General features: G+C 38.6%; 1 protein-coding gene across 1 annotated transcript in view; it reads right to left on the reverse strand.

Annotated features, from left to right (window-relative positions):
* LOC128661512 (polycystic kidney disease protein 1-like 1) overlaps positions 1–27,175 on the reverse strand; it is a 199,675-nt gene that overhangs the window by 74,552 nt on the left and 97,948 nt on the right. The window contains 4 exon segments of the mRNA XM_053715762.1: positions 6,262–6,345; positions 9,183–9,378; positions 18,608–18,708; positions 22,412–22,569. Of these exon segments, the coding sequence (XP_053571737.1) occupies positions 6,262–6,345; positions 9,183–9,378; positions 18,608–18,708; positions 22,412–22,569 (539 nt within the window).

Raw genomic sequence — 27,175 nt, forward strand, 5'->3', positions numbered from 1 at the left:
CATTAACTTTAACTCGTAATCTGGTCCATAGTATTATAAAAAGCCACTTAGCTATTTCTCAGCACAAATGTAAAAAGCAATAAACAATGGTAAGTTAGCTCTATTTCTTTAAGTAGATGTTGTACCCAAAATAGTTCTGTTTAATACAAAGGAGAATATTTCAACGTCTTACATTGCTTTGTGAAAAATGGATGTTGCTGTGCTGCATAAAACCAAGTTTTTCAGTAGAAGCCAGCCAGTGAGGGATGAATACCTTAATAGTAATTGTAAACAAACATGCACTTCCTTTTAGATTTATTTGATAAATAAACATCTTTTCTTTCTCAAGGTGGTGAGAGTTTTCACAAGTCTTTACATGTACATCACCTGGCTACCAGGAGGAGGCAAAGACACCCTACTGTAGAGCTTTAAGTATCTCTCCTACTTCCCTTACCCTCCCAATATATTGAAGACTGAGAGAAAATTTCTTCCCAGTTATTTAGTCCTAGAATAAGAACATAAATAAATTCCTACCCAGGAAAGAATTTAAAATGCTATCCTCATAAATGAACTGCTAACTCCCCCCTGATGATAGACATAAGCGACAGAGTCAGAACCCTGTATCATTGTAAAGGATACAAAGCTTCAGAAGAGATTCATATAAAGTAGCTGGAATACAACCAAGGCCACAAACATAAGACCTGTCACCTCCATGCAATGAGCAACTGAAGGCAAAAATAGAAACGGAAAGTTCTAACAAGGCAAATTCTCAGCTTTAACCATTTTAGCCCCAGAAAAGAAAACCTTATCTGATGAACCAAAAGACTGTTTGGAAAAAAGATTTTCAAACCAATGTTGTTGAAGAAACAACAACTACAGTCTGTAGGAAAGAAATACTGCTTGGACCAATATATTATCCTGGCCAAGAAATACAGCAATACACTGAAAACTGATTATAGATAAGAGGATACTCAAAACTTTGAAGAACATTCTGAGAATTGCAACCAGACCAGATAAAAAAAGCAACAAACTACAAATCTCAGAAACCAAAGATGTTCCTAGAAATAAGAATCCTTCTCAAAACAAATGAAGATAGAATAGTGTGAAGAGTTTCCATTTCATCAGTAGAAACTTGTTCTAGGTCTAGTTTCTAGGTCAGTAAAGATATGAAAGTCCCCCCAACTTCTTGAAACACCAAATAGATTGAAGTTTCTATCTACCTGAGTCTTACAGGGAACATAGGACAGAAAAAAAAACTTCCCTTGGGAGACATTGATCTGAAACCTATTAAATATCAATGAGACTGTAATAATAACTCAAAGAACTACAGCAGACTAAAAACAAGCTTCATGAAAAACAAATACCCTACCCCCTACCAGAGCCTCTAGATCAAGGGCTGAATCTACATGACAGACTTGGACGGAGGAGAGGATATTAAAACTGCTAGCCCGGCCTGTACCAGAAAAATTACTGGGAACTGAGCATGTAAATAAGCCTGGTAAATAGCTTAGCAGCCTTGCAAGCAGAGGGATAAGTGCTCAAACTCAGTTAAAGGCACTGAAGCATTACAAAAATCTTTTAAATTATTTCCAGACTGAACCAGAGGACCTCTGATATGGGTGGAAGACGATTTCTGAGCCCTGTTCTGACAAAAAGGAAATCTGAACTTTAAAAATACTCTTGGACTTCTAGTCCTGAAAACAAACTCATTAACCCCCAGACACCATATAAATAATGGAAAACCAAAACAGAAAGAAAAACTTCCTTGTAAAGAAAGAGTTAAAAGTCTGAAAATAGAAATCATATACACATATTTACACATAAATATATATGTATATATTCATATACATACTGTATATATTAAAAAATGCTGCCCATTGCTGCGCTACTTACACCCTTCGCTGTGCGAGGTTCTGATGCCGACTCTGTTGGCATCAGAAAGAGGCTCCAATAGGAGCCTATGGAAGGGCGCTCTAGTGAGCACAATGCTTCCTAGCAATGTGAACATGAGCTTTGTTTGCATTGCGATTTACTTGCAATACCAGCACACATTTCTGTGCGCTGGTATTACAATATGCACGCAAGCAATATTTAGAGCCCCACTTTTAATCTAGCCTTTAGTCTGGGACAAAAATGGACCCATCAACCTTAGAAACAGTTTCCCACAATTCAATATTAGCAGCAAGTAAAGGATATAACTTTTTTAAATCCTTGCAGGAGGACTAAATTAATTACCTGGCTTAGACCATTTCCTAGAAATTATGTCAGAGACAGTATCAGGGATAGAAAAAACCTCAGGGAGTTTAACAAGTTCCATCTTTACTTTTAGCAACTGCTCACACAAAGAAACTTCTTTGGTTTCCTCATAGCTATGGCTGGAAGGTAAATGTGGCTAAGAGTTCTCTTACTCCTCTCACAAGGGATTCCTTTTTGAGGGTAACCATAGATTTGGTCTCCATGAGACTGTTTCTAATGGATCAATACTAGCTCAAGATGCAATCAGGTTGCAGGAATCTGCAGTCTATCCTTCGTCCTACTATTACTAGTGAATGGAGGTAGTGGGTCTGATGGTGGCAGCATCAGATGCCGTTGTTTGTGCAAGATTTCATTTGCGTCCACTACAACTATGCATGCTAAGGAAGTGGAATGGTGATCACTCCAACCTGTCTCAGTTAATTTATTTGGAGCTGTTGGTCAAACAATCCCTGTCATGGCTGATATCCCCCACTCTGGTGTCTCAGGGGATGAGCTTCCTACATCCATCATGGGAAATAATTACCATGGATGTTATTTTGACAGGTTGGGGAGCAGTCTGGGGTTCTCAACAGTGTCAGGGAGTTTAGTCTCCTCAGGATACAAAATGTCCTATAAATGTATTGGAACTCCATACGATCTTCAGGCTTGGCTTTTTCAGTCTTTGGTTAATTTAATTCGCTTTCAGTCAGATAACACCATGGTTGCCTATATAAATTAGAAGGGGGGCACCCATAGTTATCTAGCAATGAAGGAAGTTTCATGAGTAATAAATTGGGCAGAGGTTCACCAGTTTACCATCTCAGCCATTCACATTCCCAGGGTCAACAACTGGGAAGCGGATTACCTGAGTTGTCAGACTTTACACTCAGGAGAATGGTCTCTCAACCAGAATTTAGTGCATCTCTGGGGTCTGCCAGATATAGACTTATCCTGCAGGGTGCACTTCCTCCTCAGGTACAGGTTGAGAGATCTGCAGGTAGAATTGGTAGATGCCCTAGCAGTTCATTATATCTTGTTTATATGTTTCCAACAATTGTGCTTCTTCCAAGAGTGATTAAGCAGGAAAAATTTTCTGCAATATTGATAGTTCATGCGTGGCTGCACAGGACTTGGTATGCTGATCTGGTTCAGTAGTCCAGTGCTCCTTCGTGGTGTCTTCCTTAACATCCAGATCTACTATCTCAAGGGCCATTCTTTTATTAAAGTCTTCAGTCACTCAATTTAACAGCTTAATGATTAAACACTTAGGGCTAGATTTATTAAAGCCCTACGGCTGCAAGTTCTCACAAGAACTTGCTTGCTGTCATTTATCAAGCAGCGGTCACCAGACCACCGCTTCCCTAACCTCTTCGCCACCTCTAATGTGGCGAAATTCAATATAAATGTTTGGGTAATCCGCCTGATTGGATCCACATCATTTGGTGCCATTCGTACGCGAGTGGTTTTGTCGGCGTCCCGTATTGGGACTTGATATCAGAAGCAGCTGGTTGTTGGGAGCCTCACTTTGGTTACAGCGTACACAGTCTTGGAGAGTCAGCCGAACGGCTCTGAAGCTTCGGCTTGTTCAATATTGCACTGGATGTGCAATGTCCTTTGTGAGTATATGATCACCATTGTTCTATTATTAGTGTTTGCATAGAACTTGCTACACCAAGAGCGCCTCTCATTTTTTTGTCTTTCAGGACTTGTTTATTACTACCATCTTATTGGAGAGAGCTGCCCACTGTTGCCACACGTCTGACCATATATACTTGGACTATTCTATTTATGGACAATCACAATTGTTGGTTAATACATGTATGGTTACTTTATGCTGAATTATCATCATAATAATAGCAATATATTAAGATACTGATTTATTTAAACATGTCAGATTATAGATCATAATATTTAATATTGCATCAAATTAACAAGTTAGTGTTTAGTTATATACTACCCTTTCCTGGCGCACCTCCTTTTCAGACACAATCACTTGGTAAAGTTTGGTGTCTAGTGGTTTTGAGTTACAGGGGGCAGATACAGTTGGTCCTGTCCCCCAGCAGCAGAGTGATATGCAGGGAATTGGGAGCCCAGTCTCCATTCCCCAGCGGCGGGAAGTATGTATGGGAGAGGAGCTTGTTACCCCCTCTCCCCAGCGGCAGCTTAACGCACCAGGGGGAGACAGTAAGTCCCATAACCGTGCAGATGGGACCGTGGTCTCTGCACTTACAGCACAGGGGGTAGGGACAGTCGGTCCTGTCCCCCAGCAACAGGGCTGTGTAGCCAAAGGGGAGACAGTCGGTCTCCCCCCACAGCAGCATGGTGCTTTGTCCAAAGGGGAGACGATCGGTCTCCCCCTCCGGCAGCACAGCTATGTATCCAAAGGGGAGACAGTCAGTCTCCCCCTCCAGCAACCAAGCTCCCACCAGGCTACTTCCGTGGTAGTGCTGGCACCAGGGCAGAGTACAGCTGGTCTCTGCCCACCTCGCAACCCACCAATTCAGCGTACCAGTCCCCCACACAGCCGTGGTGAGGCACCTGGACAAGTTTCTCCTCTACCCAGGTGTAGTGACCATTTATTGTGGGTGGGCTGTACTGCTGATTGTGTTTTGTGGGTGGGTTGCTGGACTAACCAGGGCACTGACCGGCAGGAGGTCAGATACCCTGTTAGTCTGTTTGGAAAAGGGGAGAGATGTGACGAGACCAATCTCGCCACTGTGCATTGGAGGAGCCTGGTTGCCCGCCTGCTGCCTTTAGACTATGGCCCCATGATGAAACGCTTGATTTTCCCCTGCAGGGAAATGAAGGCCGGGTCGTTTGGGGCTATACCGTTACAGTGTCCCTTTAATAGAAATTTTGACATCAAACTTCCAACTTGGGCTAAGAATGTGGATGAAAATTGCCTGCCCCTAAACTGCCTTGCTACTAAAACTATGCCTCCACCTGCAATGACTTCCCCCACTGAACACCTGTCACTCTGCCCTATGGTCTTCCCAACTTTTTCACTTTTTCTCTAACTTCCTTGTTCCTGCCCAGACATCTGCAGGGTAACTTCCCCTCCCCCCAAAAAAATGTATATCTTGAATTGCCACTGGGGATTTCTGTCTTTGTGCAACACCCCCTAAAAAACTCCACTGCCCCAGAGCTCTATTTTTCAGCAGGCTTGTTTTCAAATGTAGAATTGATAGCACAGGAAGAGTGTGCAGAGTTTAATTTATGAATTTCCATAACCCCTTAAGGACCACAGCACTTTTCCATTTTCTAACCGTTTGGGACCAAAGCTATTTTTAAATTTTTGCAGTGTTTGTGTTTAGCTGTAACTTTCCTCTTACTCATTTACTGTACCCACACATATTATATACCGTTTTTTCCTCGCCATTAAATGGACTTTCTAAAGATACCATTATTTTCATCATATCTTATAATTTACTATAAAAAAGATTATAAAATATAAGAAAAAAATGGAAAAAAACACACTTTTTCTAACTTTGACCCCAAAATCTGTTACACATCTACAACCACCAAAAAAAAACTCCTATGCTAAATAGTTTCTAAATTTTGTCCTGAGTTTAGAAATACCCAATGTTTACATATTCTTTGCTTTTTTTCCAAGTTATAGGGTAATAAATACAAGTAGCACTTTGTTATTTCCAAACCACGGTCCCGGTAAAGATCCCGCCTCCCTCTGACTTGCAGCCTACCATCGATGCGATGGCCGCCCACCCGCCTCCCACCCACCAACGATCACAGCCATCGATGGCCGATGCAGAAAGGGCCACAAAGTGGCTCTCTCTGCATCAATTGGCTAAGAAATGTTATTGCAGGATGTCTCGATATCAAGGCATCACTGCAATAACATGAAAGCAACTGGAAGTGATCAGGATCGCTTCCACCGCTTTCAAAGACCAACAACGTACAGGGTACATTCTTGGTCGCTAACTGTATTTTTTTGTAGGACGTACCATGTACATCGTTGGTCCTTAAGGGATAAACAATGGAGTAACTATTTAATTTACCAATGCAATTAATTAAATGTCTATAACTTACTGTATAAATTGTTCAACATCTTCAATGTTCATTTGAGTATTCACATGTCTACTTGATATTGTAAACATGCCTAGATGCTTGCAGCTAGGAAAAAATAAAACAAAATTCAGTATTCAATTATATTTACACAAAATGTAAAACAATTAAGGGATACATTTGTAAAGAAAAAAACATATATTGGCTTTTTATTTCCAAAGTCTAGTGTCCACTTGAAGAATAAACATACCTGCAGTTTGTTTTAGGGATTTTCATTCTGTTAGAAAACCATGGTTTCATTTGGTTTGGAGCTCTACAATGTTAGACAATCTTTTTTTTTTTTTTTTTGGGGGGGGGGGTGTGTATAGTAACTTTTAGTAGTAGTATATGTTTTGTTTATTTTGGTGTGGTTTTAGAATAGGCATAACAGTTTTTTTTTTGGGGGGGGGTTTGGTAATTTATTTATTTTCTGTAATGTTAGGGTTTTTTTTATGTAATGTTAGGATTTTTAGTTTTGTAACTTAGGGATGTTAGGTTAGCTGTTAAGAGGTTAAGGGCTAGTTTAAGATGGATGTTGTGGTGGTTTAAGGGTTAATAGTATGGCAGTGTAGTTTGCAATGTGGGGGTTAGTTGGTTTAAGGGTTAAAAGTGTAGCGGGGTAGTTTGCGATGTGGTGGTTTAAGGGTTAATAGTGTAGCAGGGTATATGTTTTTTTTATTTTGGTGTGGTTTAGGAATAGTCATAACTGTTTTTTATTTTTGGTCATTTATTTATTTTCTGTAATGTTAGGGTTTTTTATGTAATGTTAGGATTTTTGTTTTGTAACTTAGGGGTGTTAGGTTAGCTGTTAGGAGGTTAGTGTCTAGTTTGCGATGGGGTTGTGGTGGTTTAAGGGTTAATAGTGTGGCAGTGTAGTTTGCAATGTGGGGGGTCTGTTGGTTTAAGGGTTAAAAGTGTAGTGGGGTAGTTTGCAATGTGGTGGTTTAGGGGTTAATAGTGTAGCAGGGTAGTTTGAAATGTGGGGGGTGTCAGTTAAGGGGTTTAGGGGTTAATTGTATAGTTTAGTGCAACGTTTTCCTCCATGCCAAACTCTTTACGCAAACTTTCAAGTCGAATAAGAAGTTTGAACTTAAATTATGATTGCATTTGAGCCATCACATTTATTTTCAACTTGTCATACGAGCGCACATTGCTGCTCAACACTGCCCATAGATAATATGGTGAGTGTAAATTACTGCGAGTTCGCACAAACAAATTCACAGTAATTTAAACACCCTGCGTCACAAGTAATATGGTTTCAAGTGCCAAAACACTGTGATCTCGCTTGTGCTCATCACGCTAACCATAGTGCACCACTCGTAATCTAGTCCATTATTGGTTATGTGGAAAACATTCATTCAAAGACATTTGGCAGTAATTATCAACACTGAATCACTTAAATGGAAACTAAACCCACATTTTTTTCACGATTCAAGTAGAGAATACAATTTTAAACAACATTCCAATTTACTTATATTATCTAATTTGCTTCATTCTTTAGATATCCTTTGTTGAAGAAATAGCAATGCACATGAGTGAGCCAATTTACACGCGGCATCTATGTGCAGCAACCAATCAGCAGCTACTGAGCCTATCTAGATATGCTTTTCAGCAAAGCATATCAAGATATTTAAGCAAAATTAAATAATAGAAGTAAATTAGAAAGTTGTTTAAAATGGCATGTTCTTTCTAAATCATGAAAGAAAAATTTGGAGTTTCATGTCCCTTTAACCCTTTGAGTGCTAATGACGGCTCATGAGCACTCTCCCACCTTGAGGGAGATCTGGGGGCTCCTTACTGCTGCTACCCCGGCGATCGTGCCTGTAGAGTAACAGGCATCGCCGGGGCTTCACGTGATGGGCGGTGACGTCGCGCGCAATTACATGATGACGTCACCGCGCAACTTTATTTATACTTAAAGGGACAGTCTACACCAGAATTGTTATTGTTTTAAAAGATAGATAATCCCTTTATTACCCATTTCCCAGTTTTGCATAACTAACACATTTATAATAATATACTTTTAACCTCTGTGATTATCTTGTATCTAAGCCTCTGCAAACTGCCCCTTTTGACAGACTTGCAGTCTAGCCAATCAGTGCTTGCTCCCAGATAACTTCTCGTGCACGAGCACAGTGTTATCTATATGAAATACGTGAACTAACAGCCTCTAGGGGTGAAAAACTGTTAAAATGCAATGTGAAAGAGGTAGGCTTCAAGGTCTAAGAAATTAGCATATAAACCTCCTAGGTTAAGCTTTCAACTAAGAATACCAAGAGAACAAAGCAAAATTGGTGATAAAAGTAAATTGGAAAATTGTTTAAAATTGCATGCTTTATCTGAATCATGAAAGTTTATTTTGGCCTAGACTGTCCCTTTAACAATGTTAAGTATATGAGGAGGGGGCATGCTGCTTAGAAGCTTGTATCTCAGGCATCTAAGCAGCTACAGACCCCCCAAGACCCACTAACCTTTCTAACAGTGTAAGTCTTGGGGGTCTGTAAAAAAAAAAAAAAAAAAGTTAAAAAAAAATTTAAAAAATTTCAAAAATCAAAAAATCAAAAGAAAATATTAGCACCCAGGTGGGAAATGGCTTAGCAGCCAAAGGGTTAACCATCATGCTTTACTTCTAGCTTGGTCATGTATCTTTTACATCAGTCAATAAAAAAAACACTGCAAAAACAAGAAAACCTTTTTCTTATAGCTTTTCAAGTATTTAGCTGCATTTTCTGCTATATGGTGTACCTAATTGGATTGGTTTTACCTTTTCAAAAGTTGACTGACAAAATAGGCCACCAATTTATATATTATATATTGTAATGGGAAGCTAAAATAAGTCTGAGAAAATAGAAATTTTACTTTATTCATTTTTGCATTAAAAATACTTTTATTAAAATGTACAGCACCTGCAATTGATTCTTGCTGCAGTTGTCCCTTTTTGAGGATAACAGTCTTCTGACTTCCACTGTTTGTAGTTATCCCAAAACAAACACTGAGCCCATTGGACATTAATAGTATAATTTATCTGACTTGAAAGGTATTTATTTTTTGGCACTCTGTTGTAGTCAGCATCCATTAAAGCCAAATAGCCTGATCCACGATCTACAAATATTAAAAAGAAAAAACGATTTCATCTTGAAACAAATAGACAAGCTTTACACTGACAAAAGAATAGTTGAGATGATTTGTATTTTTTAAGAAGATTTTTGCTGCTGAACCTTTTTCACACTCCTGTGTTAGACTTGATTTTAGTTGTTTGACCCTCTTTGCATTTACATTTACAACTTTCTTTCTGTGAGGTAGCAATGCAAATCATACATCATTTTCTTTTTCAGCAGATCAAGCCCTTTTATAAAATAACCTAGGCCTAGATTACGAGTTGTGCGTTAGCCTTAAAAAGCAGCGTTAAGAGGTCCTAACACTGCTTTTTAACGCCCGCTGGTATTAAAAGTCTTGCAGGTACAGGTGTACCACTCACTTTTTTGGCAAGACTCGGAAATACCGCAAATCCACTTACGTCAATTGCGTATCCTATATTTTCAATGGGACTTGCATAGCGCCGGTATTACGAGTCTGACCAAAAGTGAGCGGTAAACCCTCTCCTGTCAAGCCTGGTACCACATTTAAAAGTCAGTAGTTAAGAGTTTTACAATACAACGCCGTAGCATAAAACTCTTAACTAAAGTGCTAAAAAGTACACTAACACCCATAAACTACCTATTAACCCATAACCGAGGCCCCCCACATCGCAAGCACTAAAATAAATATTTTAACCCCTAATCTGCCGAACCGGACATCGCTGCCAATATAATAAATATATTAACCCCTAAACCGCCGCACTCCCGCATCACAAACACTATTTAAATATTATTAACCCCTAATCTGCCAGCCCTAACATCGCCGCTACCAACCTACATTTATTAACCCCTAATCTGGCATCCCCAACGTTGCCGCCACTATAATAAAGTTATTAACCCCTAAACCTAAGTCTAACCCTAACCCTAACACACCCTAATTTAAAGGACCAGTCAACACAGTAGATTTGCATAATCAACAAATGCAAGATAACAAGACAATGCAATAGCACTTAGTCTGAACTTCAAATGAGTAGTAGATTTTTTTTTTTTTAATTTTAAAAGTTATGTCTTTTTCCACTCCCCCTGTACCATGTGACAGCCATCAGCCAATCACAAATGCATACACGTACCATATGACAGCCATCATCCATTCACAAATGCATACACACTTATTTTTGCACATGCTCAGTAGGAGCTGGTGACTCAAAACGTTTAAATATAAAAAGACTTTGCACATTTTGTTAATGGAAGTAAATTGGAAAGTTGTTTAAAATGGCATGCTCTATCTGAATAATGAAAGTTTAATTTTGATTGAGTGTCCCTTTAAATATAATTTAAATAAATCTAAATAAAATTACTGCAATTAACTAAATTATTCCTACTTAAAACTAAATACTTACCTCCAAAATAAACCCTAAGCTAGCTACAATATAACTAATAGTTACATTGTAGCTATCTTAGGGTTTATTTTTATTTTACAGGCAACTTTGTATTTATTTTAACTAGGTACAATAGTTATTAAATAGTTATTAACTATTTAATAACTACCTAGTTAAAATAAAGACAAATTTACCTGTAAAATAAAACCTAACCTAAGTTACAATTACACCTAACACTACACTACAATTAAATTAATTACCTAAATTAAATACAATTAATTACAATTAAATAAAAGTATCTAAAGTACAAAAAACCCCACTAAATTACAGAAAATAATAAAGAAATTACAAGATTTTTAAACTAATTACACCTAATCTAATCCCCCTAACAAAATAAAAAAAGCCCTACCCTACACTAAATTACAAATAGCCCTTAAAAGGGCCTTTTGCGGGGCATTGCCCCAAAGTAATCAGCTCTTTTACCTGAAAAAAAATTACAATTCCCCCCCAACCCACCACCCACACAACCAACCCTACTCTAAAACCCACCCAAGCCCCCCTTAAAAAAACCTAACACTAACCCCCTGAAGATCACCTTACCGGGAGACTTCTTCAACCACCCGGACCGAAGTCCTCAACGAAGCCGGGAGAAGTCTTCATCCAAGCCGAGCGAAGTGGTCCTCCAGACGGGCAGAAGTCTTCATCCAGACGGCATCTTCTATCTTCATCCATCCGGCACGGAGCAGGTCCATCTTCAAGACATCCGACGCGGAGCATCCTCTTAAAACGACAGCTAAACACAGAAAGAAGGTTCCTTTAAATGACGTCATCCAAGATGGCGTCCCTTCAATTCCGATTAGCTGATAGAATTCTATCAGCCAATCGGAATTAAGGTAGAAAAAAATCCTATTGGCTGATGCAATCAGCCAATAGGATTGAACTGGCATTCTATTGGCTGATTGGAACAGCCTATAGAATGCCAGCTCAATCCTATTGGCTGATTGGATCAGCCAATAGGATTGAACTTCAATCCTATTGGCTGATTGCATCAGCCAATAGGATTTTTTCTACCTTAATTCTGATTGGCTGATAGAATTCTATCAGCCAATCGGAATTGAAGGGACGCCATCTTGGATGACGTCATTTAAAGGAACCTTCATTCTGTGTTTAGCTGTGGAAAGAAGAGGATGCTCCGCGTCGGATGTCTTGAAGATGTACCCGCTCTGCGCCGGATGGATGAAGATAGAAGATGCCATCTGGATGAAGACTTCTGCCTGTCTGGAGGACCACTTCGCCCGGCTTGGATGAAGACTTCTTCCGGCTTCATTGAGGACTTCGGCCCCGGTTGGGTGAAGACGTCTCCCAGTAAGGTGATCTTCAAGGGGTTAGTGTTAGGTTTTTTTAAGGGGGGATTGGGTGGGTTTTAGAGTAGGGTTGGTTGTGTGGGTGGTGGGTTTTAATGTTGGGGGGGGTTGTAATTTTTTTTCAGGTAAAAGAGCTGATTACTTTGGGGCAATGCCCCGCAAAAGGCTCTTTTAAGGGCTATTTGTAATTTAGTGTAGGGTAGGGCTTTTTTATTTCCGGGGGGGGGGGTTATTTTGTTAGGGGGATTAGATAAGGTGTAATTAGTTTACAAATCTTGTAATTTGTTTATAATTTTCTGTAATTTAGTGTGGTTTTTTTGTACATAGTGAGGAAATGGAAGACCACAGGCACAGTTCTTGTGGCAGGCCAAGTAAAATATCAGAGAGGCAAAGGATGCTGAGAATGGTCAAAAACAGCCCACAGACCACCTCCAAAGACCTACAACATCATCTTGCTGCAGATGGTGTCACTGTGCATCGTTCAACAATTCAGCACACTTTGCACAAGGAGAAGCTGTATGGGAGAGTGATGCGGAAGAAGCCTTTTCTGCACACATGCCACAAACAGAGTCGCTTGAGGTATGTAAATGCACAGTTGGACAAGCCAGCTTCATTTTGGAAGAAGGTGCTGTGGACTGATGAAACAAAGATTGAGTTATTTGGTCATAACAAGGGGCGTTATTCATGGCAACAAAAGAACACAGCATTCCAAGACAAACACTTGCTACCCACAGTAAAATTTGGTGGATGTTCCATCATACTGTGGGGCTGTGTGGCCAGTGCCGGTACTGGGAATCTTGTTAAAGTTGAGGGTCGCATGGATTCCACTCAATATCAGCAGATACTTGAGAATAATGTTGAGGAATCAGTCACAAAGTTGAAGTTAAGCCGGGGCTGGATATTTTAACAAGACAACGACCCAAAACACTGCTCAAAATCTACTCTGGCATTTATGCAGAGGAACAAGTACAATGTTCTGGAATGGCCATCCCAGTCCCCAGACCTGAATATCATTGAAAATCTGTGGGGTGATTTGAAGCGGGCCAAAATACCTTCATCCAGAATCCAGACACTCATTACAGGCTATAGGAAGCGTCTAGAGGCTGTTATTTCTGCTAAAGGAGGCTCTACTAAATATTGATGCAATATTTCTGTTGGGGTGCCCAAATTTATGCACCTGTCTAATTTCGTTTTGGTGCATATTGCACATTTTTTTAATCCAATAAACCTCATTTCACTACTGAAATATTCCTGTGTCCTTCAGTTATTTGATAGATCAAAATGAAATTGCTGATCCAAACACCCAATTATTTATAAATGAAAATCATGGAAATTGTCAGGGGTGCCTAAACTTTTGCATACGACTGTATATGTATATATATCTATACAGTTTAATAAAAGTTAACAAATAAAAAAATAAGAGTATAAAATGTTATTATTTTTGTTACTATGCACACTCTTGCAATTTATGCAGGAAATGAGCAGGCATAAAATATCTAACCATACAATTATAAGATACATTTAAACATTACACAAAATTCTGATTCCCCAGAGCAATGAGTAAACACTCAGCGTAACAAAACTAAAAATAAATAAATAAATCTATTTTTACATTCACCCTATTCTCCCATTTATATTGATTCATAAAGTGTTTTATTAGTTCAGGAAAAATCAATCTATGAGCTGTAAAACGATTAATATCACTGGCTGTGACTTTATGTAAGGGGTTCATTTGTGGCTTTTTATACATTTTTGTATGCTTCTAAAATAAATGTTATTTACCTAAGCAGCAGCCTGTGATTGGTGTTATACTGGGTGCCTGGCAGAATAAAACCAGGTGTGCATCTACTCCAGAGCCTGGGTGGCTCTGGAAGTGTGAGTAACCCTGAAATTTGTTTAAATTTACTGCACTATGTTTTCTTGTTTTTGTTTTGTTTGAGGCAAGAAACCACTTGAATCACTGAATTGGAAATATCCTGTGGATCGCTTATATCCTTATATTTTTATTGTTTCACTTTTTATTCTTTTATCATTATTGCACCAAGTGAATTTTGTCGTTATTTGTTTTTCACTGTACATATGTAACAGTATACTGATCGTAATGATCTACTGAAAAAGAAAAACTCACCCTCACCTACAACTAGAAATTGCCAAGTTTTTAGTGGGGAGATAACAGTGATCAGCTGCATTGTAGGGGAGTCTGTGCTTTCAAATAAGGGGCCACTTTTCCTTATAGCCCAAACAGGGGGGAGATGGGGCTTTATTAAAATGTAAACAGCACTTTTACAGTGATCACCTGTATCTTACTGGGACATGCGAACCTTCATTGAAAGACTTCCCTCTTTCAAATGTACTTGTAAGTGGCCTAGGGCTGAGATTCCCCAGCCCTAGGCTCACTATCAGAGAAATCTGACAACCTCTCTTCTCCATGTGACATTACCACATCCCCAATATGGTGATGTCACCAAATGTCCCTGCAAAAGCAGCCAATGGGGAAGGAAATTGCAGTGTCTAGCTGCGGTGTAGGGAATCTTCAAGATCCAGATTGGATAGGGAAACCACTTAAGATGACAACAGGTGGTCTTTTTCCACACAAGGCAGCAGATGCATTCAAGGGGTTAAGCTGTGATTAGTCTTACAAAATGTAAACCATTCAAGCATAGGATCAAACAATATACCAAGGCTGAGTTTACAATTGCTGGTGTTAATAATTTTCAGCTGGATGATACTGCTGACAAAAGAGTTAACACTTGGTACTAGTCTGATTACATCAGTGTTAAGTAGGTTTCGGCATCCATTGACTTCAACAATAAATTGTGCTAAGTTTACATTGAGTCTATTAAGGTTGTATACTGTTAATGAACTCAAGTTTCAGCTTTCTCTTCTAGGCATATACGTTCACCATTTATGAATCTGTATATGCAGCTTTGGGGCTATTGTTTTGCTTCTAATAAAGTTAGCTATGATTCCAAAGTGGTTATCAGAGAAGGGGGAAGTTGACAGGGAGGAGATGATGGGAAGAGGGTGGACACAGTTTCTCATTAAAAGTTGAGAATGGATATTGAGGTTTAGATGACAGAGCTGATATTATAGTTGAAAAGTAATTCTACTTAGTGAGGCTAAGGGCAGAGTGTAACTTAAACTGCATAGCTTCTGAGTAGACTTTAACAATGTGCCTAACCCATCATGAGGCAAATGATTGTACAATAATAAACTGCTTGAATGCATTAATAAATATTATTATTTCACTATTATGTACCTAACTATTGACCACCCTGGCCAAGCATCCATAATTTGTTCCAGTTTGGGACTTTTTCTGTATTGAAGAATGTATTTTTTATGAGCTGCTTCTTCTATTTTCATTATTTTATATGTTTAACCAAACTTTTCCTTTTCTTTTACTGAACTCTTCTCTGAAACTGCAGATATATTACTTCTGTATTTTCCATAAATTCACTTATAACCTAATAAGCTACGTATCTGCATTTTTGTAACAACTTGCTTCTAACCTAATAAGTTACACAAACATATAACTTTGTTTTTGCTTTTTCTCATAGATTGTTTTCTAAATGTCTTAAAATCAAGGCCTCTTTGTCTAGTATTATTTTTCCAACCCAATTACTATCTGGCCAAATTCCAAGAAAGCATATCTTACCAATTCTAACATAGAGAACCTGTTTTTTTAGCAACCACTAATCACGCAAGATTTATTGGCCAATCATTATCAGCCAATTAGCTCTCTGCTTTGTAAGTTACTGTAATAGTATAAAAATGCATGTATATGAAAATGAGTTAGTCTTGCGTTGCTGTGTTTTGTGCTGGGACACTGTTGCAACAGTGTACTAAAGATTACCTCTCCTGAGGTGAGCCCTTGTTTGATAAATATCTGGTCTAGACCTCTTTATTACTACACCTGAGACAAGCTCACTCATGCCAGTAACTTGTTGACTCTGGTCGGACGTGCTTCAGGTCGACCTTCCATGCCTCCCTGGCTGGGAACCAATATCTGCGGGCACCCATCTGATTCAGGTCTATAGCTTACCTGTGGGAGGTTTTGTCTTGTTGGCCAGGGAGTCCCGGGTGCGATAAGGGAGTACGCCCTGAGGAACAGACCACAAACAACGGACACAATCTACCCCTTGGACCGGTCTGTGAGTGTCTTCTTGTCTTTTGTGTTCATGTACGTGTAATATATGTTGAGGGTCTTTTACCCTGTTTTTGTTTTATATACTGGATCACTATTAAATTCAGTGGTACATCTGTCTGGCAGTTAAACACCATTAGGGTGCCAGCCCACTATAAAATAAAGTTTCAGGTGATAGCGATTTTACAGAGGCAGAAATAGTGATCCAAGACATATTGTGACTTGAGACTATAGTGCTAATCTCTCCCGCTAAACAGGGACGTTGAGGAAGTGTCCGTCCGGTAACTGCAGGTACTTGACTTGACTATAGTGCTAATCTCTCCCGCTAAGTAGCGATGTTAAGGAAGTGTCCGCCCGAAAACTGCAGGGACTTGATTAGGGATTAGAGTGAGGTGTGGATTTTGATGGGTTGAAGTGCCCCTGTTTTTGGTCGAATTTTTGTAGACTAGACACTTTGTCATCAAAAAGATCCAATTATTTCAATATTATAATGACTAAATTATCAGTGGCGTCACTAGGCTTGGTGTCACCCGGTGCGGTAACTCATGGTGTAACCCCCCCCCCCACCATAGTAATTAAAAAATATATAAATAATTATATATATATAAATATATACATATATATATATAGCGTATATATATATTTACATATATATATATATATATATAGGGTGTGTGTATATATATATATATATCTTATATATAAATATATATATATATTTACATATATATATATATATATAGGGTGTGTGTATATATATATATATATCTTATATATAAATATATATATATATTTACATGCACACACACAAACATATATATATATATATATATATATATATCGCTTATATAGGGGCAGAGGGGGGAGAGAGACCACTGAAAGGGGGGAGAGTATTTTAGATGGAGGTGTGAAAATACGTATACATACAGTATATATACCTATGTATATATATAAATATATATATATATATATATATATACATACACACACACACACATATACATATATACAGATATATATATATATATATATATATATATATATATATATAAACACATATACACATACATATATACACATACACAGTTATATTGTTACACACACACACAAACACTGTCACATACACACAGTTACAGCATCTTACACAGTTACAGCATCTTCCTGATAGGTTAGCTGACCAACAATTTGACCTGTGCTTTAACTAATGGAGCTATGATGGAGCTATGACACAAGCTAAATGATGTGCACCCAGGTTGAGGATACTAGACACAGGAGAACAGCAAAGTAAGATGTGTATTACTAATTATAGAAAGAGAACACAGTAAGAGTCTCACAGTTCAGAGAATCTATGCAAACATATTTAACCATATTAGGATAAAAAATGTTTATATATATATATATATATATATATATATATCTCAACAAATAATGAAGGCATTATCCCCTTATATTCCATTCAACATCAGACTAAAACTAAACATTAATACTTGTGCTGCGCAATTATGCTCTTCAGCAAAGAAATGACAATGCTATGGGCTGCACAATTTAGCCAATCAAAGGCTATACAGGCCAAGTTATGTGCTCATATGAAGACTTGTTGGAACTTGGCCTAGATGAAACATGACATACTTGGCAGACCAATGATGATATCAAGTAAGGTATAGACAGTTTCAGTCTTGTAAATAGGTCAGGGGACACGGCAGGCGGAACACAGTTACAACCAGCAAATTAATAAGTCACAGGACTCCACTCCTACCTGGCAAGTCTCTTACCATCCGTTAGCAACAACATTGAACATCCACTCCACCTCGGTAGCCTGGTAGCCATGACCATCCATACAAACTGTCTGCAGATCTCTCAGTTACGAGCTGAACAGACAGACTCTGTCCATGGACTTACTTGATCCTGGCGCCAGCGGCATATCCTTCAGTCTCAGAGACACGTCACTGCTGGAAAGCCCGCACGCAGCACTGTGCTATAGCGCCTGCGCGCAGCTCTTAGTTTGGGAAGCCGGAAGTCCTGCCCTACTGACACTGCCTTCGCTCTGTGCCCGGGTCCCGGGTGTGCTGAGAAGTGAACACCCCGCATCTGCCTTAGGCAGCATTGAATTTGACGGTGGACGCCTTGGCCCTTCTTACAACAAGGCACAAGCCATGCCAGTCTCCAAAAGCTAGCACATTGCACATAATAAAAATAAAAATAAAAAAAACATGTAATTGTCTTTAATGTGGTGACTGTGGTGTCACCCCCTGGAGGGTGTCACCCAGGTGCGGTCCGCACCCCCCGCACCCCCCTAGTGACGCCACTGTAAATTATCAGTAACTGGTTTGTTTCTATACTAACATCAACATATGGCAGAAATCTTACCTCTAATTGAATCAGCAGAAATAAATATCTGTGTTGTATTTCCTTCCCAGTAATGGATATGTTTTACATTAAAGTGTGTAGTAGAAGGTTTTTCAGGGTATCTGTAAATTGATAAAAACAAGTTACACATAAACGTTAATTTACATTAAAGTGAGTTTTTCAGGCTTATTACACTTCCTCAGGGAGAAATCGTTAATAAGCAGAAAGACGTTAGAAGTAAACGCTGAGTATTATTGTCATTTTGGTCATAAGTTATAATATTGAGGCCTGTCTATCAAGCCGTCAAGTATGCTGCATTCACAGGCACCAATACGCTCGCCTAACATCGCGGCCGTGGACCTGAATACGATCTCCATATTTATCAAAAAAGCCGACAAAAAGCTGCGCACCAAGTACGGGGCGATGAGCAGCGTACTGTTGTTAACAAACAGTCATTGATCTCGCTGTTATTCGGCTTTTTCCTAACTTTATTTATATCCTGTCACTAAACACCGCCACTATACTAAAATGTTTAACCCCTATCCCGCTGCTCCTGGACCCCGCCGCAACTAAATAAATGTATTAACCCTAAACCCCTGGCCTCCCACATCTCTACCACTTACTAAACCTATTAACCCCTAAACCGCCAGCCCCCACATCGCCATAAACTAAATTAAGCTATTAACCCCTAAACCTAACAACCCGCTAACTTTACATTAAAATTACCTCATCCCTATCTCATAATAAATTTAAACTTACCTTTTGAATTAAATTAAACTATTAATTAACCTACCCTAACTATTATACTAAAATTACATTAAACTATATTAAAATATTAATTAACCTACCCTAACTATTATACTAAAATTACATTAAACTATCAATTAAATCAACCATACTACATATTTAAAAACCTAACCCTACTCAAATTATTGAAATCTACAATTAAAAATTACTAAGTTACAAAAAGCCCTATCAAAAACAAAAGCCCCCCCAAAATAAAAAAGCCTAGCCTACAATAAACTACCAATGGCCCTTAAGAGGGCCTTTTGCGGGGCATTGCCCCAAAGAAATCAGCTCTTTTACCTGTAAAAAAAATACAACCCCCCCTAACAGTAAAACCCACACAACCAACCCCCCCCAATAAAAACCTAAGCTCCCCATTGCCCTGAAAAGGGCATTTGTATGGGCATTGCCCTTAAAAGGGCATTTAGCTCTTTTACTGCCCAAAGTCCCTAACCTAAAAATAAAACCCATCCAATAAACCCTTAAAAAAACCTAACACTAACCCCCGACGATCCACTTACAGTTTTCGAAGACCGGACATCCATCCTCATCCAAGCGGCAGAAGTCCTCATCGAAGCCGTCAGAAGTCTTCATCCAGATGGCATCTTCTATCTTCATCCATCTGGCGCGGAGCAGATCCATCTTCAAGACATCCGGCGCGGAGCATCCTCTTCTTCCGATGGTCGCTGTAAAATGAAGTTTCCCTTTAAGGTACGTCATCCAAGATGGCGTCCCTTACATTCTGATTGGCTGATAGAATTCTATCAGCCAATAAGAATTAAAGGGGAAAAATCATATTGGCTGTTGCAATCAGCCAATATAATTGAGCTTTCATCCTATTGGCTGATCCAATCAGCCAATAGGATTGAGCTTGCATTCTATTGGCTATTCCAATCAGCCAATAGAATGCAAGCTCAATCCTATTGGCTGATTGGATGAGCAAATAGGATGAAAGCTTAATCCTATTGGCTGATTTCAACAGCCAATAGGATTTTTCCCCTTTAATTCTTATTGGCTGATAGAATTCTATCAGCCAATTGGAATGTAAGGGACGCCATCTTGGATGACTTACCTTAAAGGGAAAGTTCATTCTACAGCGACCATCAGAAGAAGAGGATGCTCCACTGGATGTCTTGAAGATGGATCTGCTCGGCGCCGGATGGATGAAGATAGAAGATGCCGTCTGGATGAAGACTTCTGCTGGCTTCGATGAGGACTTCGGCCCGCTTGGATGAAGACTTCTGCCGGCTTCAATGAGGACTTCTGCCGCTTGAATGAGGATGGATGTCTGGTCTTCGAAAACTGTAAGTGGATCGTCGGGGGTTAGTGTTAGGTTTATTTAAGGTTTTTTTTGGGTGGGTTTTATTTTTAGATTAGGGTCTGGGCAGTAAAAGAGCAGAATGCCCTTTAAAAGGGCAATGCCCATACAAATGCCCTTTTCAGGGCAATGGGGAGCTTAGGTTTATTAGATAGGATTTTTATTTGGGGGGTTGGTTATGTGGGTGGTGGGTTTTACTGTTGGGGGGTGTTTGTATTTTTTTTAAGGTAAAAGAGCTGATTTCTTGGGGCAATGCCCCGCAAAAAGGCCCTTTTAAGGGCCATTGGTAGTTTATTGTAGGCTAGTTTTTTTTTGGGGGGGGGCTTTTATATTTTGATAGGGCTATTAGATTAGGTGTAATTGTTTTTTATTTTTGATAATGTGGTTTTGTTTTTTTTGTAACTTAGTATTTTTTATTTTTTGTAACAGTAATTTTTAATTGAAGATTTCAATAATTTGAGTAAGGTTAGGTTTTTAAATATATAATATAGTTAATTTAATTGGTAATTTAATGTAATTTTAGTATAATAGTTAGGGTAGGTTAATTAATAGTTTAATATAGTTTAATGTAATTTTAGTATAATAGTTAGGGTAGGTTAATTAATAGTTTAATATAGTTTATTTTAATTCTAAAGGTAAGTTTTAATTTATTATAAGATAGGGATGTTGTAATTTTAATGTACAGTTAGCGGGTTGTTAGGTTTAGGGGTTAAAAGCTTAATTTAGTTTATGGTGATGTGGGGGGCTGGCAGTTTAGGGGTTAATAGGTTTAGTTAATAGTAGTGATGTGGGAGGCCAGGGGTTTAGGGGTTAATAATTTTATTACAGTTGCGGCGGGGTCCGTGAGTGGCGGGATAGGGGTTAATAGGTTTAGTTAGTGGTGGTGATGTGGGAGGCCAGAGGTTTAGGGGTTAATTCATTTATTTAGGTTACGGCGGGGTCCGGGAGCAGCGGGATAGGGGTTAAGAACTTTTATTTAGGTGGCGGCGATGTCGGGGCGGCAGATTAGGGGTGTTTAGACTCGGAACATTCCTTCAAGCTCGCCGGAAACAGTAGTTATGTAGCAGGGGGCTAAATACCACTGCTCCATAACTTGTCCGCTGCCTCTGAGGCTGCAGTCTTCAATCAGGCCGATCCTATACGATTGGGCTGATTTACACCCCCTGCAGGTGGCCAATTGGCCGCAAATCTGCAGAGGCCGGCATTGCACAAGCAGTTCACCATAACTGCTTGTGCAATGATAAATTCCGACAGCATTTATCGATGTTCGGCAGACATGATATGCTAAATCCTATCATGTCCGTCCGCACTTTAGTAAATCGGCCCTATAGAATGTTTTTGCTTGCAAATTGCCTGACTCTGCTTTATATACTACACGGTGACTAGTTAGAGGACTGCACATACCCATTTACAGTTAGTCCTAACTGGCCACATTCAAGGGAGGTAAGATGATGTAGCTGGTTCCGGTGATTTGCAGCATACTTAGGTAATTTGCTTTTTGGTCTTTCTAGGGAGTATGAGTATGAAACAAGTACATTTTTACAGCAAAAACAAACAAAATAAATAATAAAAACATAATGCAATGTTGTTTAGTTTTAATTAATTAATTAATTAATTAATGGGAAATTAAGTTTTATATCCCTTTAACCTTTTTTATGCAAAATAATTTTCTTCACTATGTTAAACGAGTGGCCATCTAAAATTTTTGTTGCTGGTCTTACCTTACTAAAACCAAAACCGGGAAAGCTCTGGTGTTGGGGTCAGAAAAAGTTATAGTAATCTGGAGCACCTCTTCTTTGTTCTTTGAAGTAGCAGTGAAATGGTGATAATTCACTTTGTCCCGAGCAAGAATAAACTTATTTTCATTTGCCTCTAACTTCTGAAAAAAATATTTAATGAGATAACGTTATTATCTTTCAAAATTCTTAACGTGCACATAAGTATAATGTACAGATGACTTGTGAAATAAAAAATAACTGATAGCTACAAATATTTTATGACAAAACATGAGGTTCCTATTTTGTCATCACTGTCATATAATATTATGCCTGTTACAATTGTATTAACTAGTGTTAAAAAAGTGCTAACGAATGTCTGCTTTAGAATTTTTAACACATAGATCAACACTTCTTACAGTAGTTCAGACACTAATTTCCGAGGATATGCTCTTAGGCGTGAACTTAACTGATGCATACAAGTGCAGGCTGCATACATAGCAGTCTGCACCTGTCTAGGATTTAAGATTATCACCTGGAACCTTATTCTGCAAAGGTCCCTTTAAGAAACAGACATCTACTTTATTAATGGTTAATAAAGTTTATCTCTACCTCTAATCTCTACTAAAGTATTGTAAAAAGTATATGCTGTGATGTTTTTACCAAACATAAATAAACATTTATTATTAGCACCATATATTTTTAAAGAGCCACAATAATCCACAGCGCTGAATACATGATCAGTGGGGTATACACTGCAATACAATTGATTATTGATATAGGGAGGATGAGGCACCTGCTCTGAAAAGGTTACTGCTTAAAGGGACATGAAACCCAAATTTTTTCTTTCGTGATTTAGAAAGAGCATGTCATTTTAAACAACTTTATAATTTACTTCTATTATCTAATTTGCTTCATTCTCTTGATATCACTTGCTGAAAAGCATATCTAGATATGCTCAGTAGCTGCTGATTGGTTGCTGCACATAGAGGCCTTGTGTGATTGGCTCACACATGTGCATTGCTATTTCTTCAACAAAGGATATCTAAAGAATTGAGCAAATTAGATAATAGAAGTAAATTGGAAAGTTGTTTAAAATTACATGCCCTATCTGAATCATGAAAGTTTAATTTTGACTAGACTGTCCCTTTAATGACATTAGTCCTAGATTAGACTTTATAGGAGTAAGTATCACTGCAGCTTGTCATTATGCTAGCAAACAACGTGGATAAAAGAAAATCTGGTATATTTATTTAAATCTGGGGCGCGATCCGATATCGATCGCAGTTTGGGGCGCAAGCGAGGGAACCGGCGTCGCCCGCAGTTTCAGCTCGCAACTCGAGCTATCCCATATAGGTCGCCGTCAGATGCTAACGTGCCGTAAGTCTCACAAACCAGCGATGTCCAGAAATCTGCGTAAGTACAAATTTCTGGCGTCGCCAGTGACTTGCGCCACGTTAGAAACTGCCGGCGCCTATAAAACCTGACTAAAGTTTAAAACACCCGCACTGTCTAACACGCCTCCCTAACATAGCCCGCACTGTCTAACACGCCTCCCTAACATAGCCCGCACTGTCTAACCCTCTATCCGCTATCCCCCCTCACTAGCCTAACAATAAAAATGCTATTAACCCCTAAACCGCCGCTCCTTTACCCCGCCGCAACCTAATAAAATTATTAACCCCTAAACCGCCGCTCCCGTACCCCGCCGCCAGCTATATTATATCTATAACCCCCTAAAGTGAGCCCCTAACACCGCCGCCATCTATATTAAAATTATTAACCCCTAATGTAAGCCCCTTACACCGCCGCCATCTCTATTAAAATGATTAACCCCTAATTTAATCTACCTACCCCGCCGCCAGCTATATTATCTATATTAACCCTAAGTATATTATAGTTAATATAGGTATTACATTATATATATTAACTATATTAACCCTAATTATATTAGGGTTAATATAGTTAATATAGTTACTATAGTATTTATATTAACTATATTAACTCTATCTAACCCTAACTAAATTTATATTAAATTAATCTAATTCATTTATAAACTAAAATATTCCTATTTAAATCTAAATACTTACCTATAAAATAAACCCTAAGATAGCTACAATATAATTAATAATTACATTGTAGCTATGTTAGGGTTAATATTTATTTTACAGGTAAATTGTTAATTATTTTAACTAGGTATAATAGATATTAAATAGTTATTAACTATTTAATATCTACCTAGTTAAAATAATTACCCAATTACCTGTAAAATAAATCCTAACCTAAGTTACAAATACACCTACACTATCAATAAATTTAATAAACTACTAACATCTATCTAAAAATACAATTAAATTAACTAAACTAAATTACAAAAAAAAACAAACACTAAATTACAAAAAATAAAAAAAAGATTACAAGATATTTAAGCTAATTACACCTATTCTAAGCCCCCTAATAAAATAATAAACCCCCAAAATAAAAAAAATTCCCTGCCCTATTCTAAATTCAACAAATTTCAAAGCTCTTTACCTTACCAGCCCTTAAAAGGGCCTTTTGTGGGGCATGCCCCAAAGAATTCAGCTCTTTTGCATACAAGAAATACAATACCCCCCCCCCCCATTACAACCCACCACCCACATACCCCTATTCTAAACCCACCCAAACCCCCCTTAAAAAAGCCTAACACTACCCCCCTGAAGATCTCCCTACCTTGTCTTCACCACACCGGGCCGAACTCCTGATCCGATCCGGGCAATGTCTTCCTCCAAGCGGCAAAGAAGAATTCTTCCTCCGGCGATGTCATCCTCCAAGCGGCAAAGAAGAATTCTTCCTCCGGCGACGTCTTCCTCCAAGCGGCAGCAAAGTCTTCATTCTTCCGGCGGCATCTTCAATCTTCTTTCTTCGCTCCGCCGCCGCGGAGCATCCATCCCGGCCGACTGCTGAACTTGGAATGATGTACCTTTAAATGACGTCATCCAAGATGGCGTCCGCCGAATTCCGATTGGCTGATAGGATTCTATCAGCCAATCGGAATTAAGTTAAAAAAATCTGATTGGCTGATTGAATCAGCCAATCAGATTCAAGTTCAATCCGATTGGCTGATCCAATCAGCCAATCAGATTGAGCTCTCATTCTATTGGCTGATCGGAACAGCCAATAGAATGCGAGCTCAATCTGATTGGCTGATTGGATCAGCCAATCGGATTGAACTTGAATCTGATTGGCTGATTCAATCAGCCAATCAGATTTTTTAACTTAATTCCGATTGGCTGATAGAATCCTATCAGCCAATCGGAATTCGGCGGACGCCATCTTGGATGACATCATTTAAAGGTACATCATTCCAAGTTCAGCAGTCGGCCGGGATGGATGCTCCGCGGCGGCGGAGCGAAGAAAGAAGATTGAAGATGCCGCCGGAAGAATGAAGACTTTGCTGCCGCTTGGAGGAAGACGTCGCCGGAGGAAGAATTCTTCTTTGCCGCTTGGAGGATGACATCGCCGGAGGAAGAATTCTTCTTTGCCGCTTGGAGGAAGACATCGCCCGGATCGGATCAGGAGTTCGGCCCGGTGTGGTGAAGACAAGGTAGGGAGATCTTCAGGGGGGTAGTGTTAGGCTTTTTTAAGGGGGGTTTGGGTGGGTTTAGAATAGGGGTATGTGGGTGGTGGGTTGTAATGGGGGGGGGGGTATTGTATTTCTTGTATGCAAAAGAGCTGAATTCTTTGGGGCATGCCCCACAAAAGGCCCTTTTAAGGGCTGGTAAGGTAAAGAGCTTTGAAATTTGTTGAATTTAGAATAGGGCAGGGAATTTTTTTTATTTTGGGGGTTTATTATTTTATTAGGGGGCTTAGAATAGGTGTAATTAGCTTAAATATCTTGTAATCTTTTTTTTATTTTTTGTAATTTAGTGTTTGTTTTTTTTTGTAATTTAGTTTAGTTAATTTAATTGTATTTTTAGATAGATGTTAGTAGTTTATTAAATTTATTGATAGTGTAGGTGTATTTGTAACTTAGGTTAGGATTTATTTTACAGGTAATTGGGTAATTATTTTAACTAGGTAGATATTAAATAGTTAATAACTATTTAATATCTATTATACCTAGTTAAAATAATTAACAATTTACCTGTAAAATAAATATTAACCCTAACATAGCTACAATGTAATTATTAATTATATTGTAGCTATCTTAGGGTTTATTTTATAGGTAAGTATTTAGATTTAAATAGGAATATTTTAGTTTATAAATGAATTAGATTAATTTAATATAAATTTAGTTAGGGTTAGATAGAGTTAATATAGTTAATATAAATACTATAGTAACTATATTAACTATATTAACCCTAATATAATTAGGGTTAATATAGTTAATATATATAATGTAATACCTATATTAACTATAATATACTTAGGGTTAATATAGATAATATAGCTGGCGGCGGGGTAGGTAGATTAAATTAGGGGTTAATCATTTTAATAGAGATGGCGGCGGTGTAAGGGGCTTACATTAGGGGTTAATAATTTTTATATAGGTGGCGGCGGTGTAAGGGGTCAGATTAGGGGATAGATAAGGTAGATGGCGGTGGTTTTAGAGGCTCACAGTAGGGGGTTAGTTTATGTAGATAACGGCGGGGTCTGGGAGCGGCGGTTTAGGGGGTAATAACTTTATTAGGGATTTCGGGGGGGGGGGGATCGCGGTTGACAGGTAGATAGACATTGCGCATGCGTTAGGTGTTAGGTTTATTTTAGCAGATCGCGGTTGACAGGGAG

Source organism: Bombina bombina, chromosome 5, assembly GCF_027579735.1.
Source record: "Bombina bombina isolate aBomBom1 chromosome 5, aBomBom1.pri, whole genome shotgun sequence".
NCBI lineage: Eukaryota > Metazoa > Chordata > Amphibia > Anura > Bombinatoridae > Bombina > Bombina bombina.